The sequence below is a fragment of the Scomber japonicus genome, chromosome 2 (assembly GCF_027409825.1).
Source record: "Scomber japonicus isolate fScoJap1 chromosome 2, fScoJap1.pri, whole genome shotgun sequence".
Classification (NCBI taxonomy): domain Eukaryota; kingdom Metazoa; phylum Chordata; class Actinopteri; order Scombriformes; family Scombridae; genus Scomber; species Scomber japonicus.
Window position 1 is genome coordinate 38737905 of NC_070579.1, and position 15316 is coordinate 38753220.

The 15316-nt window shown below is 38.1% G+C and overlaps 1 protein-coding gene across 1 annotated transcript in view; it reads right to left on the reverse strand.

Annotated features, from left to right (window-relative positions):
* The window catches only part of vegfc (vascular endothelial growth factor c), a 73953-nt gene that overhangs the window by 40646 nt on the left and 17991 nt on the right, over nt 1–15316 (reverse strand). The window contains exons 2-3 of the mRNA XM_053337287.1: nt 2555–2792; nt 1164–1354 (exon numbers count right to left, since the gene is read on the reverse strand). Coding sequence (XP_053193262.1) covers nt 1164–1354; nt 2555–2792 — 429 coding nt within the window. The remainder of the gene's footprint in view (nt 1–1163; nt 1355–2554; nt 2793–15316) is intronic.

Consider the following 15316-nt stretch of genomic DNA (forward strand, 5'->3'; position numbering starts at 1 on the left):
TCACATACACATACACAGGCAGTAATTACCTTACAATATTACTGAAGTTCTTTACAATTGCTTACAGCCATTTACCAATGCTTACATTACTGTTACTTTTTTGGCTTTATCATTATTTTACTCTAACAGGGACCATTATTTACAAAATGAATATCATGCTGTATTAAGACTTGAAACTAATGATTTAGACTATTAATTAATTTGGAAAGTGTTTACTGAGGTAATACATCAAGTGAGTTGTCAGTTTCTCATAGACTTCCATGCAATCTGACTTGTTTTTGCAACCAGTGGAGTCACCCCCTGATGGCCATTGGAAAGAATGCAGGTTTAGACAACTTCTGCATTGGCTTCACTTTTGAGACCAGGAGCGGACCACGTGAGTGTAGCTGACTAAAAATGTTTTGCAGATCTGCTGCAGTAGGGGTTTTATAATGGAAAAACGTCCAGTATACTTCATTAATCATTAATAATGAACAAATAATCTATCGTTAACACGGCCGGCTATTGATTCAAGAAATTGCTTAGAATTTTCAACCCTATTACAAACTATTGTCAAAACAGTTAATTTTATGTTCAAACATCTAAGATGGCACAAAAAGACATGTAAAAGTACCAAAGTGATACTGGGATAAGTAAATGTAATATAATCATGGAATTTCGAATTGCAATCAGTTAAATTGCTGTTATTGAAAACAATAATTATATAACTGTAAAGTGTTACAATATGTCACTGACCAACACTGATTACCAATCCAAGGCCAAATGTTTCTGCCTCACTAGTGAAAAAGATCTACGAAAAATTATTTTCATCCATCATATAATGGAAAAATAGATCCAGTTTCAATCTCATTAATAGGTTACTGAGTCACACTGGTGTTTGCCAGTAATATCACACGGCATGAGAACCACACTAAGACCACAACAAATAGTTCCAATGTGTGAACCAGGCAAAATGACAATCCCTGCTATTCCATCAGTGTTTTTTTTTTACTTGTTTATGCACAATCACAGCATCACATTTAAAATTTAAGTGCATTAAACCTTTGTATGTGGTATGCTGGGTGCTCCAAACAAACACTTCAAAGCTCTTATACATATTTCCATATTATAGCAAATAATAATACTAATAATGATGGGAATAAGAAGAAGAAACATGTGCTTACAGTTTTGCTGAGGTAACCAGTGGAGATATTCCTGCACTGTTTGTCTTCAGAGTGGCAGCATCCTCCACATCTGTAGACGGACACACAGGGTGGTTTATAGAAGATGTTGGTGGGAGCCCCGAACTCCCTGCCCACGTCGACACACACTTCTCTGGGCATGCACTGAGTCTTCCTCCACTCCGACTCTATACCTGCACACACACACACACACACACACACACACACACACACACACACACACACACAGAGCAATCAGACCACCACTACAGCCAAATTGGAATCTATTATGGACATAACTTTATGGCAAAAAACTGTCAAATCTGTCAGCCTGAGATGTCTGTTGGTAAGATCTGACAAGAGTATAAGCTTGCATGAAAGTGCTGTAAATTGTTCCCAGAGCATGAGTTCTTTCAGCTTAAATCTGTCAAACCACAAGTTTATCTGAATAATTTTCATGCTTTCATGCTTATCCAATCCATGAAATGATTTCCAGACATTTTTGAAGGAAACTATTCATACCTCTTGGAACTTTGAAATACTTTTAGAAATACCTGCAGAGCCATACACTCTTAACTATGGAAGTCAGTTAAACTAAACGAAAACTAAACTAACGAAAAAAAACAAACAGCTGTTTTGGTCAAATTCCACAATGCATGTCATCTTAATACATCTTAATAAATGAGCTCATATGCAACTGTAAATGACCTACTTAAAAATGTATATTAAAGGAGCAGTGTGTAGAATTTAGAGGCATCTAGACATAGCAGAAATGTAACATAATATTCAAAAGTAACTTTTAATCAGTGTAAAATCACCTGAAATTTAAAATTGTTATATCTTTATTATGGTTGAATGAGCCTTTATGTCTACATAGAGAGTGTGACCTCTACAGTAACAAACCAAACACTGGCTCTAGAGAAGAACTTTCATGGCCACCATAGATTCTCCTATATGTTTGTGTGTGTGGGGGGGGGGGGGGGTGTATTCAGCTGGTGGCAGTCAACTGGTCTGGTCAATAAAATAGTTAAAAAAAATAAAATAGTTTACCTTGTTAAAACATTTAGGTAAAACAACCAGGATCTAACAGTGTAGCATTAAAATGTGGCTTAAAACGTAATAAAAATGTCAATTCACACAGAACTTCTGACAGGCAAACTCAACACAAGTCCTCTGTCCAGGCATTAAAACCTCCCTGCTGTGGGACAGAGTGCAAACTTTCTTCAAACTATCTTCATTAGGTAATAATATGAATGGCATTTAAGAAGACAGGGACAGACGTGGCTGCAAGTTCATTTACATGATCTGCCACTATTGTTAAAAATAGAGGAAGATAAGTTGGATTTACACACAAAAAATGTGACAGTAACACACTTGTATAGTCTAAAACGTACTTTTCAGGACTTCCAGGTTGAGGTAGGCAGCAGCAAATGTCGGCTCTTCTGTATCTGCCAGCGGCCTCAGTCGGCGAGGCTGTGGCCGGTGAGAGAGTTTGGAGGCTGAGGCGGCGGCGGACAGTTTGGATCTGCACTTCAGAGCTGCCCAGTATGAAGGATAGATGAGACTCATCAGTTCATCCACGCTGGAGGCTGAACGCAACTTCTCCTCCATGTCTGGCTTTGGTGGAGAGTCCTGAAAGAGACCAGAAACACTTTTCACTGAGAATGCCTATGTGACTGTGTGTTAGTATGGATGTTGAGTAGCCAAAGAACATGCTGTTATATCTGGAGAATACAACACAGAGTAGAGCTGGATAAAGTCCCAGGTCAAGTCTCAATTGAAGGCCAACAAGTCCCAAATCACAGTCAAGACCTAAACTGAAAGCATTTTTATAAATATGTTAAACAAACTAATATTATAGTAAATTCTCACATCCTTATCTGATAAGTAGAGTCTGATAATCTGATCAACTTGAGCTTTATGCTTCATGGACACATTTGGCAGCTTTACTTTATTGAGTTCTTGGGTTCACCATCTGTATTATGCATTTTGTGCCCCTTCTGTTTCAGTCTTCAAATCTTTAAAATGTTGATCAAGCTTGGAGGAGTATTAAATAAGCACTTGAGATAAGTTGTAGATTTGTAGGGCTCTTATATCAATGTTTTTGATTACCTGAAGGCAGCTGCTATTGATATCTCTAATGCAGCACACATGTGGCTGACTGACACCAGATGATGTAAGTTGCTTTACTGCCAAAAACGTGCCAGTGTGATTGGAATCAGAAGTGCGTGGGGTAGGGGTGGTGGGGGGGTGTTACAGTCTGATCATGTATTGTGCGTCTGATGGTTGCTCAGGCTGCTCCAGTTTCTTTCCATATAAAGATATACAGGTTAGATAAATTACTAAACTCCATCTACACAAATGAATATATAATGTACATATCTGTCACTGTGTTTATCTGCATGGTGAATCAGAGTGACAAACGCTGTCCCAAATTCATAATACACACTAATTCTAAGCAGGTTTTGAATAAATAGAGTGTTAACGGTGGAAAAGAGACAAAGTACGCTCAAAAAAGCCAGTATGCATTAAAAAGCAACAACACATATTTGAGTGTGCTGTTGATGGACACAATGCAGAAGTCAAAATTGAAACTTACTATTTGTGGTGGTGGCCCACCTCAAAAAAAGTAATGAAATAAATGAAAATAAATGAATAATTGAATTTTTGAAAATACTACTAATAATAATAAATTATTTCCAGTTAGAATAAAACAATAGCATGTTGATTTCTACAAAACTATGAAGATTAGCATTAGATATACTACACACTTAAATTAGACTGTATATTTATTATATCGTATGGAGCTGGGACTTAGCTACAATATCTTCACTATGTGTAATTGCTTCTTACTCAATGCATGCTGGGATAGCACGCTTGAAAATGACTAGAACCTTCATTTCCACAGTTTGAGTTATGGCTAAATCCAAACACCTTCAACCTTTCATCTAGCACTACTATCAGGTACAAAACTTAGCTTGACCACCAGTTTGGCTCATGGCATGGATCACCAGTAGATGAGTCTAATTCTGAGGGTGGAATCTTTCTCCAGCATCACTAACACATGGTAAACATTTCCAAGAATCACCTAAGTCCATGTGTCCAATGGAAGACATGCATTCTTGTTGAGCTGAGTAAGTACTATTTCATGAATTCAAGCAGTAATTTCTGAGTTTGGGCTGCAGAATGGGTTGAATGAGGTCAGATAGTTGCAGAATTTTGTACAATTGCACAGATAAATAATGAACTTTAATCAAAATTGACAAATGAATGTGATTTCAGGAGTATTGTATCAGTGCTCTCCTTGTGGAACTGATTTTCATCCACCCCCCCACCCCCCCACACACACACACACAGGTCCTGGGGGTCTGAAGTGTGAAAACAGGAGCTGTATGAGAGGAAAGCTGATACTGCTGTCTGGGAAATTCCTGTGGTACCCAGTGCTGCTCACACGTGTGCTCACACACAGAAAGTGACATGTTAGAATGTTCATGTGGGAAGAAAAAAGAGACAGACAGAGAGAAGTGAATGTTTATGTGATCATTTCCCTGCACAGTTGTGTTCCATATATCCTGAGCTATTTTTACTCTTTTTTACCACAGTTTAACAAGCATTGACAACATACATGTGCAGAAATAAATCTGATTTGTCAGTGATGAAATTATCAGTTCTTAGCAAAGTCTAACTTCTCTATAGTGACTAAATCAAGTCAAAGATCTTTATTAGCAGACCACAAGTTAAGATTCAAGTGGGTCAGTCTGCTGGTTATTAGATTAAATTACTTTACTTACAAATAAAAAGAAAAAAGGGGCTTATCATTTAAATGAAACATGTTGAGCTACACCAACCTTTGGTTATGACCAAGATTTTGCTTAGATTCATTTTTTTTAAAATTTTACCAGAAAACAATTTCAGGAAAGTGATAGAACTGATCACATTTGGTTACATAGAATAACCTGTCCAGATAATGCCTCTATTAGCTGAGCCAAATTTGGTAACACTTTACTTGTAGCATAGTGCTGTATAGGCCTGTCTCAATTATTATCATTTTATCTTACAATAACATAATTATCAACATCATCACATCTATATATGGACTTATCATATGATACATGGACATGACCTTGATCAATTTATATATAATATTGCCACACTTCACATTAGCAGCTAAGAGGCTATTCATGTCACATTTACTAAGATAGTAGTGTCCTCCATTCCTCACTGTGTATGTCCTGAGTGGAGACTGTAGAAGAATTAAAGGTAAATAAATCTGTCCCCAACCATAATGACACTAATATTGTTTATCGGGATTATTTCTAAGACAATATATCGTCCAATAAAAGTAGTTATCTTAACAGGTCTAGTGCTTTAGGTTAAACTATAAAACCTGTCAGTCTGTATTAATTAAACATGTTAAACACTTGGGTCAAGAGGAAATTATTCTATTACTATTCTACTACTCTACATGGTTGACAGGAATTGACTTTGGTGTGATCACAACCACAATGACCAGAATCCCAGGACATCACATAGCTGCACTGACAATAACACATAGACATACATTGATCATAAAAAGGGATACAGTAAATACAAGAAACAAGTATCCTATAATAAATAAAAACAGCATTCCCACAGGACGCGATCAGCACCATAAACCAGCATAATGTGTATTGTTATAGTGTTGATATCATGATCTTGTTTTAATGGGCAAGAAATATAACCGTTAGTGCTATTACAGAACCTGCTGTCCTGGCTCTGATACTCCTTGTTCTTTTTAAAGAAGGGAGGAAATTAAAAAAGGTGATAAGCTGGGTGACAGGGGTCATTTCAAATCCTGAGTCCCCTAACATGTACTGGTTTAAATAAAGGCTGACACTTAGAGTAGAGTCTGTGTAAATGAGTGTAAAATAAGAATGAATTTAGCAAACAGTGTTTAGACTCTGCTCACAATTCTTTTGACAAATGTATGGCTCCCTGTATGTGAATGTTATCTCACTTCCTGTCCTTCAATACAATTAGGTATAGCTATTGTACTATTTATGATAAACAGCAATTTAACAACCACACAATAACTGTGACAGCAACAATATGACTGTTCAACGTAAGCAAGGCCATCCTGCACTCTCTCACACTCACACACACAGACACACACTGACTGGCCTTTGTATTAGTTCAGTCAAACAGACAGTGAGTAAAGCAATCCATTGTATTTTACTGCCTCTGTAACTTTGTTTAGAACCACTGCAGAGATAACACACACAGCGCTCCATTTCCTACTAGAAACAATGTGTTTATTTATGTATTCGTCTATATGCATATGCATGTCTTTGTGTATGTGTGTCTGTGTGTCTGTGTGCACAGATTTTTCTTCATGTATACGTCCTGCCGGAGTTTCCTCTGCCTTTTTGTGTGTGTGTGTGTGTGTTTGTCTTTCTATGTGTGTCCTGCCTCAGTTTCCCTGATTCTGTGTGCTTCTGCTTGTGTGTTTGGGCGTGTGTTTTCACACATAAATACAGCCTCACACACACACACACCATCCCTTCACGTGGGAAAAAGCCTTTTCTCTGCCGTCACATTGGCTCAAAGAAGCCGAAACAAACAATTGAGATTACAACAGCTCTAAATAAGACTCTGCTGTCACCTGACAAAAGAAACCACAGCTTCCTGCTCTGAATACCAGACCAGGCAGTGCAAGGCTGACTGCAGACTCATGAGATCAGTTTTATCAGCACTTCAGAACTATACTGACCACTGTAACCTTTTTGGTCCTTCCTGCTGTTGATGCCTGAAGGTTTCAGACAGTTTTGGAGGGGAAATACTGCTGATAAACAATTTAATTCATTCACAGTATACCGTTGGCAGAATATTAAAGTGCCAAACTGGTGGTTTAGCACGTCGTAGTCCATTAACTACAAACCCTGCTTGTGCTGAATTGCTGCAATTTTCTAAAGCATGGTGTTGTTAGAACAATGTCCAAACTGAGAGGCAGCCGAGCATAGTTCATTTCACTAAACCATGAAAATCTACTTTCTTTAACCCTCATCTGTCATCATCAAAAGCTCACTGCATTTTTCTTTTACATTATTTTTTGACTACTGTTACATTAGGACCATTTCTAACAATCAGAAAAGCACTACAGTTATGAATAAAATAGCTGTAATCCAAACAAACAGTAATGCCATTCAAATCTCATGCTGCTAAACAGATTGTACATTAGGACCAGTTCTCTCTCCTATCCTCAACAGGTCAACACCGATGGCCTCCCACTCTGAGTCTGGTTCTGTCTGAGGTTTCTTCCTGTAAAAACAGAGAGTTTTTTCTTGCCACTGTCGCCAAGTCCTTGCTCAGGTGGGAATGTTGGGTCGCTTTAAATTAAACTAAAGAGTACGGTTTAGACCTGCTCTATGTGTAAAGTGCTTTGAGATTACTTTTGTTGTGATTTGGCGTTATACAAATAAAGATTGATTGACTTACATAGTACTTTTTGACCACTCAAAGCTCTTTTACACTACATGTCACATTCACCCATGAATACACATTCATAAACTGATGACAGGAGCTACCATGTAGAATGCCAACCTGCTCATCAGATGGAGTCGAACCATTCATACACATTCACACACTATCTTGCCCAAGGACACATGGACATGTGGACTGGAGAAGCTGGGAATCAAACCATCAATCTTCTGACTAGGGGACGACCCGCTCTACCTCCCAAGCCCATCATACATTTTCTATATCGCCAGGCCATGTAGAGTCACTATACACATATGTATTCAACATGTTTTTTGCAGTTAAAGTCAAACTAAAGACAAATCAACAACTCAAGCTCAAGCCAATGCTGCTTAGAAAAAGTGGTTACATACAATGAATGCATGGATGGTGGATGGACGGATGGATGGATGGATGGATGGATGATGGATGGTTGGATGGATGGATGAATGGTTGGATGGATGGATGGATGGATGGATGGATGGATGGATGGATGGATGGATGGATGGATGGAGGGATGGATGGATAGATGAATGAATATCAATGACAGACTTTCTCTATCTATGTAAGTAACACATTAGATATAGTAGGGAGAGCTACTGTTATGAGTGAGTGTCTGACACAAGTGTTATCAGCACCGTATCAACAGAAGACAGCGTTTTCAATGCAGCTTACAACTATTAGCTAGCAGAAGACGCTGAGAAGTTCTCTGTCAACAATTTTCAAGTCTCTGCAAGTTGATTTTCAGGGAACTGAGCTGAAAGCACTGACTGCCTGGGAGGAGGGAAATCAGTCAAAAACCATATGATATGCTCAGAAACATGAGATGGTAATTACACACACACACACACACACACACACACACCACTCATTTGTGTAAGAGTTCCTGCATAGGTTCATCAGGTATACTATGGTCAAATACTATTTGTGGGGTTGGATTGTGGAATGATTCTCTGTTCAGACAAAGGCACAGAGGTAACAATGAGTCTGGTAATAGTTATTCTAGTACTATTTACACTCCTAAGAAACTGCTCTAAATGTAGTTTCCTTGTTGGAATGCAAGATCCCTTTTTGTTTTTCTAAGTCTAAAGCAGAGACTCCCTGATGTACATCACTTGTCTCGTTGTAGTTTATTTCCTTGACATTTCATATCCTGACATCTCCCAGTACCAGCAGAGTAGTCAGTGAAGAGAGTTACAAAGTGGTTAGAGTGGTTTTAAGGCCATTGTTTAAATATGATGTTACAATCCAGCTGGTAGCAGCATCTGTTGGTAGTAGTAGTGGTATCTGTCTGCCTGAATGAACATTGTGATTAATTTTAGACACTGAGATCATTTACAGTAAATGGTTTAAAAAAGGCTCTGCTCTCTGAGCTCTCAAAGGATCCAACTGGGACTGGGATGATACTTGAAGTATCAAAACGCTTCCACCAAAGTGTTTTTGGGATTCTCGGAAAAGTTGCTGATGCTCCTTTCCAATGTCGGAATTGGGGAGGCTTTATTCGACTACTTCTGTAACTTTCCGTAACTGACAATCCAACAAACGGGTGTGCAGTTGGCAGGATTTGAACTTCTCTCTCAAGCTGTTTCTGTCTTCAAACAGCCAGGCCACAGTACTTCTGTTATTTATACATCAGCCGACAAAATTCCTTAGGAACTGGATTGTTTTGAGCATCCCCAAGCCTTAATAGTATCATGATATAGGGATGCTATTTCACTTGAATTCTTGACAGACCTTCTCATCTGCATTGTAACTCAATTCAAGAGTCTACAGTCATACTCATAAAGGATGTGGCTTCTTTTTTTCTCAATATCAGAAAATCTCATGTAATGTTGCATGAGTTCTTTTTTTTTTTTGGCTCTGCACAACCGATTTTTAACAATATGTAAAATATAGTCAATCGGCAGCCAAATCAATGTTTAACATATTCACCATCTTAATTTACCATTTTAGGATGATAACATTGAAAACGAAGTTCAACTGAGGCTCATGAGAATGTTGTTAGTTTGTATTGGGTCATCAGCCACAGTATTGGGCAAATTGAAATTATGATGATGGCAGTCAATGAAAAGAGGATCACCAAATCATCAAATGTCTTACTGTTGGTCCTCTGGGGAAAATGAAGGTATTTTTTAAAATTTTGTGCCAATCCATTTTGAGTCAGATATTTGAGGCAGCTGCGGCTCAGGAGGTACATAGGCTCGCCCACCAATGGGAATACTGGTAGTTCAATTCCTGACTTCCCATGTCTGCATGTCGATGTGTCCTTGGGCAAGATACTTAACCCCAAATCGCTTCTGATAGCTCTGCCAACGGTGTGTGAATGTGTATGAATGGTTAGTCTCCTTCCTGATGAGTAGGTTAGCACCCTGCATGGTAGCTCCTCTCATCAGTGTATGAATGTGTGCGAATGGGAGAGTGTGATATGTAGTGTGAAAGTGCTTTGAGTGATCTTAAAAATTAGAAAAGCGCTATACAAGAACAGTCCATTTACCATTTACCATATGTCACTGGATAAGCGAAAACTTTGACCTGCTGGTGGAGGAAAAGTAAGGCAGTGAAGTCCTTAGAATGCATCCTCTAGTCACCACGGAGATTAATGCCAAATTTCATGCCAGTTTATCCAATAGTTGTCAAGAGTAAGGCTGTATTCAGATCAAATCAGTCGTCTCATTTATTTGAATGGGTGTAATGCAGTCCACCACACCACCTGATTTTAATAGTGCCAAAAATGGTTAATTTAGCTTACTAGTCCACCAATCTCATTCATATTCATCCTCCAGGGACCATGAATGTCTGTCTCAACATATAATTAAAAGCTAAAAATTGAAGCCTCTTCCTCTTTTGGCAAACTCATTGCACTTAGTTTTGGGATCATCTGAAGGAGAGATGGATGAAAAAAGAGAGATTATGGGAAGGAGGAAGGAGGAATGGAGTCCAGTATGTTTCTAAATATGAAAGGACAGTTTCACAATTTTTCAGGTCTGACTTAAAACAACAGTCAGGGGGCCAAATGAAGTTAAAGAGGTTTTCCTCACTGTTATCATTCCTCCCCCTTAATACTGACTGTTAAAAGATTTCCTTCAAATGTGCTTTCAGTGTCAGTGATGTAGGCCAAAATCCACAATATGTCTACACAGTCATTTAGTGCAAAAATACATTTAAAAGTTGACATGAAGCTTCTATTGAGCTTCATCAGTGTGAGTTAGTCATATCAAGTGATATCTGACGCATTTACAGACTTTTTAGCATCAAATTCCCTCTTAGTGTTTCCTGTTGAGCTGTGGTGGAAGTATAGTAACAAAAAGACTTTGCTACTAAAAACACTGTAACGTTGAAACATAGAAGATGAAGATTTGACTCATTTGGACGCTGAAGATTCATATTAGCTTCACATCAACTTTTAAATCCATGTTTACACAGGAGGAGGACTGTGGGTTTAGTCCTCCATCACTTCCATTGTAAGTGTATTATGAAGGGATCTTCTAATGGTCAGTATGAACAGGAAGAATGATTAGAAAAACATGTTTCAGTGTTCATTTGGGCCACAGACTGTTGTTTTAAGACTGACTTGAAAAAATGTGAACAGTGTTGGCAGTCTTTTCCCCTCTCTTTCTCTCTCTGTCATGTATGTAGAGTATCAGGGCTTCATTGGAAATCTCTGTGCCATGATCAGAGCTTAAATGTCAGCATATTAACTTTCAGTACTATTTAATCTGTAAAACCTTTTATGATTGATCTACGATGTGATTAGATTCCTGTCGTCTATATTTATTTAACATATAAATGTTGGTTATAAAGATGGAGTGACTTGTCTGTTATACAGTTCATGGATTTAATAGTAGTTTAATAGTAGTAGCTTTGGAGTTCATGCTTAGATAATATCTACTTCCATACAATCCTGTGGTTGGTCTGCTTTGCTTTCACACCACAATCACACCACAACAGAATCCAACAGAAACTAGACCAAGAACCTTCTTGGTCCAGATTTTCATTGACAGCTTTCACACCAGCTTAAACAACCAGAACCAGAAGTACAGACAAAGACTGATTAAACTGAATGAAGATGCTTAGGTAGAAAGAGTATCCAACATTGAACATATAACAATGACATGCTGGAAAAAAGGTTGGATACAAATGTAAACACACAAGTGTCAGATGAAAAGCCAGACAGCTGCACACATGTCAGACAGCTCAGGTAATGTATGTGATTATAAGACTCCCCAAAGCTTGAAACCAGAGAGCTAGTTCTGCTGCATGATGTCAGCAGCTGACAATTATCTACTCTGTCTGGAAGCTGTGTGTCTGAGGTTTGCCTCATTTATCCACACAGACTTTATCTCACTGGAAGGATTGGCCTCCTGCATTTGTCTCACTGCTGTCTGGTTCCTGGGGAACATTGGGAATTGTCTGGGGTTTTAAAATCAAAAATATAATTGTGTGTGTGTGTGTGTGTGTGTGCGTGTGTGCGTGTGTGGGTGTGTGTGTGTGTGTGTCATTGTCATTGTCATGGTAAATAAAATTGCATCTCATTAGCTGATGGATTAAGTGCAATTTTCTTTTTTTCTCATTCACTTTGGTCATGTGATCAATAAATGGTTTATTACTGTACAACTGATTTACATCTGCTGATGAAGACTGCAACTAAAAGCTCCAGGAAAAACTAGTAATTGGACCTTGAGTATTATTTTTTTTCTCAAACTAAAATTAATATGAATAACCTTCAATGCTTATCATACTTTTTCAGTTATATTATAAAACAAATTGTGTTCATTTAAAATTAGATTTTAGGAGTTGAAAATACCTTAAATGATTTGTTACAAAGGCAATTTGTGTGCACGAGCTACAGTTTCCTGATGTTTCTTCATATAAAAATACATAAATCAATAACTATATAGAATATTATCATAATTATATCTGCAGGAAAGTTGACAACTGACACAAACATCCATCTAACAGGAGTTTCCGTGCTAGATGAGAAGTCACAGCACAGATGGTAAAACACTCAGCAGACCCAGCAGACATGGAAAAGACCTGTCAGATAGTCAGCAACATATCAAAGAAGGAAATCCAACAAGCCTTTTAAGACATTAAACCATCTGTCTTCATATATATATATATATAACTTTTTTGTTTTGCTCTAAGAAACTTTCCTTTGAGACCATAAAGATTTAATTATATTGTACTGAGACATCAAAATCTAATAAAAAATCACTATTTATTTAACATATGATATATTACTTAAAATTATATTTAGAAACTAGCTTGTCCAAAGGAAGTAGAATACAACAGAGAACACTGACTCCAAGTCAAACAAACATGATGTGTAACTGTGACAGAGTGAAGGCTTTGGAAATCACATTGTAAAACTCTTTTTATTAAAGATGAATTAATCAATACTTCCAAATGAATAAAGGCTCAAATGATTATGTGTAATGTGAAAGAGATCTGCAATATGTTTTGAATTGTGTGTGTGTGTGTGTGTGTGTGTGTGTGTGTGTGTGTGTGTGTGTGTGTGTGTGTGTGTGTGTGTGTGTGTGTGTGTGGCTGAGGCTGAAGGTCTTTCTAAACTGCTGTGTGTAATGGAAAGTACTCAGAATCATTGGGGGATCTGCACTCTGCTGCCCCTAGTGGTCAAATATATTTCCAAATAGCTTACAAATACATTTTGGGTCCAATACTTCTTGACCCTGGGCTTCTGTGGTGTACTGTGACAGTGTTACCTGGATGCTAAGATACATCCCTGAATTCGTGACCCTGTGCAGATCCTGTAACAAGCCTTCTAGGCCAAAGCTTACCTCACTTTATATTCTATTATCCTGTGTAGAGTGATATGATCAATGACTTGTTTAAAAAGATACAATCAAATAACCCTGATTTGTTTAGGTTACCTGAAGCTAATATGTAGATTTATAGGAGATACTTGGCTGCTAAAAGAGAAAACAGTGTAACCATCCTTACACAAGACTCCTATCATGCAAACTGAATATGCTGATTCAGCATGTGGCCAGCCTGGTTATTGTATAGTGTATTGTAAGCCCAGAAAGGTGCAGGACACTCAAATAAAGAGAGCTATTAAAAATATATGAGTATTTCTTTGCGTTTTAGGCCTGAACCAGCTCAAAGCTCAAAGAGTTTGTGCTGGTTTTATTTTTATCTTTCCTTTTTCAAGCTCAAAAATAACCAACGTAGAAACAAACTGCAACAGAAAGATCAACCACAAACTGATATAGAAAGTTCCAGAAGACTATACCTGTATATGTTACATACTGAGGCCAGTGTGACAATTACATGTGTGTGTGTGTGTGTGTTTGTGCATGTGTGTCTATGTGCGTGTGTTTGTGTTTGTGCATGTGTGTGTGTGTGTATGTGTATGTGTATGTGTATGTGTGTGTGTGTGTGTGTGTGTGTGTGTGTGTGTGTGTGTGTGTGTGTGTGTGTGTGTGTGTTTGTGCATGTGCATGTGTGTGTGTGTGTGTGTGTGTATTCAGCAAAGGCATCTGAAGTCAGTCACCTCAAACAAACTACTAGCTTGGTGGTCTAGTTAGTGTTTTCTTTCTCTTCCTCTCTCTCTCTCTCTGTGTGTGTGTGTGTGTGTGTGTGTGTGTGTGTGTGCGTGTGTGTTAGAGTTCAAAATTCATCATGGCTATATGTTTGTTTAACCGACAAATGTTTGATTGTGTGTCCGTGCCTCAACACACACACACACACACACACACACACAAACACAAACAGACAGACAGTTTACACAGCGGCTGCCAGTGTGTAACCGCTGCATGTTACCCCTAACAACAACAGCTGATGTCACTGACTGCTGCATTAAGTGTTTACAGCTCCACACAGCTTCACAATGTCTCACCATAGTAAACAGCAGCCTGAGTCTGAGCTCTTTATCGGACTTTTGGGGGAAAAATAACAAAAATATAGAAAATCCAGCCTTATCTTTTTATCGTTTAAAGGCTCAACTGGACTTAATGAAAAGTGTTTTTTTACATATAATGAGGAGGAATGAGTCTGAGCAGTGTAAACACATAAACAGAATCCACAGTGCGTTTTCTTCCCTGATCTTTCTCTCGTTACACAATACCAGAGTCTCCTTCATTTACCTTCACTGCACTGTACCTACATTAACCAATCAGCATTGGATTTAAATTTAATTGCCGGTTACTGATTGGTTCTTGTAGTGAGCTTTGCAGGTGACGGACTATGTCAAGAGTTTCAAACACATCCACACACACACACACACATGCAGGTTTAAGTATAGAGGTATGGGTTGACATTAGATCCCCAATGATACTCACACACACACACACACATACACACACACACACACATATTTATTTACATATGCCTTGGAGAAACACTGTCAGTTTTAATTGCCTCTTGATTCAAGCTTTTTCTTCCTTTTTTTTTTTTTTTTGCAGAACCTGAGCGTTAAAGCAGCTGTTCACACACACACACACACACACCACACACACACACACAGAAGAGAAAGAAAACATCTGCAACTGCAAACAGAGACAGAAATAAAATGTTTTCATACTAAATATGGAAAAGAGGTGCAAGGTGAGGAAACCCCCAAACAGACAATGGCGAATTACAGATGTGAGAAAGATGTAGTTATACATTAAATTAAATCAAATTAGATTAGATTAAATTAAATT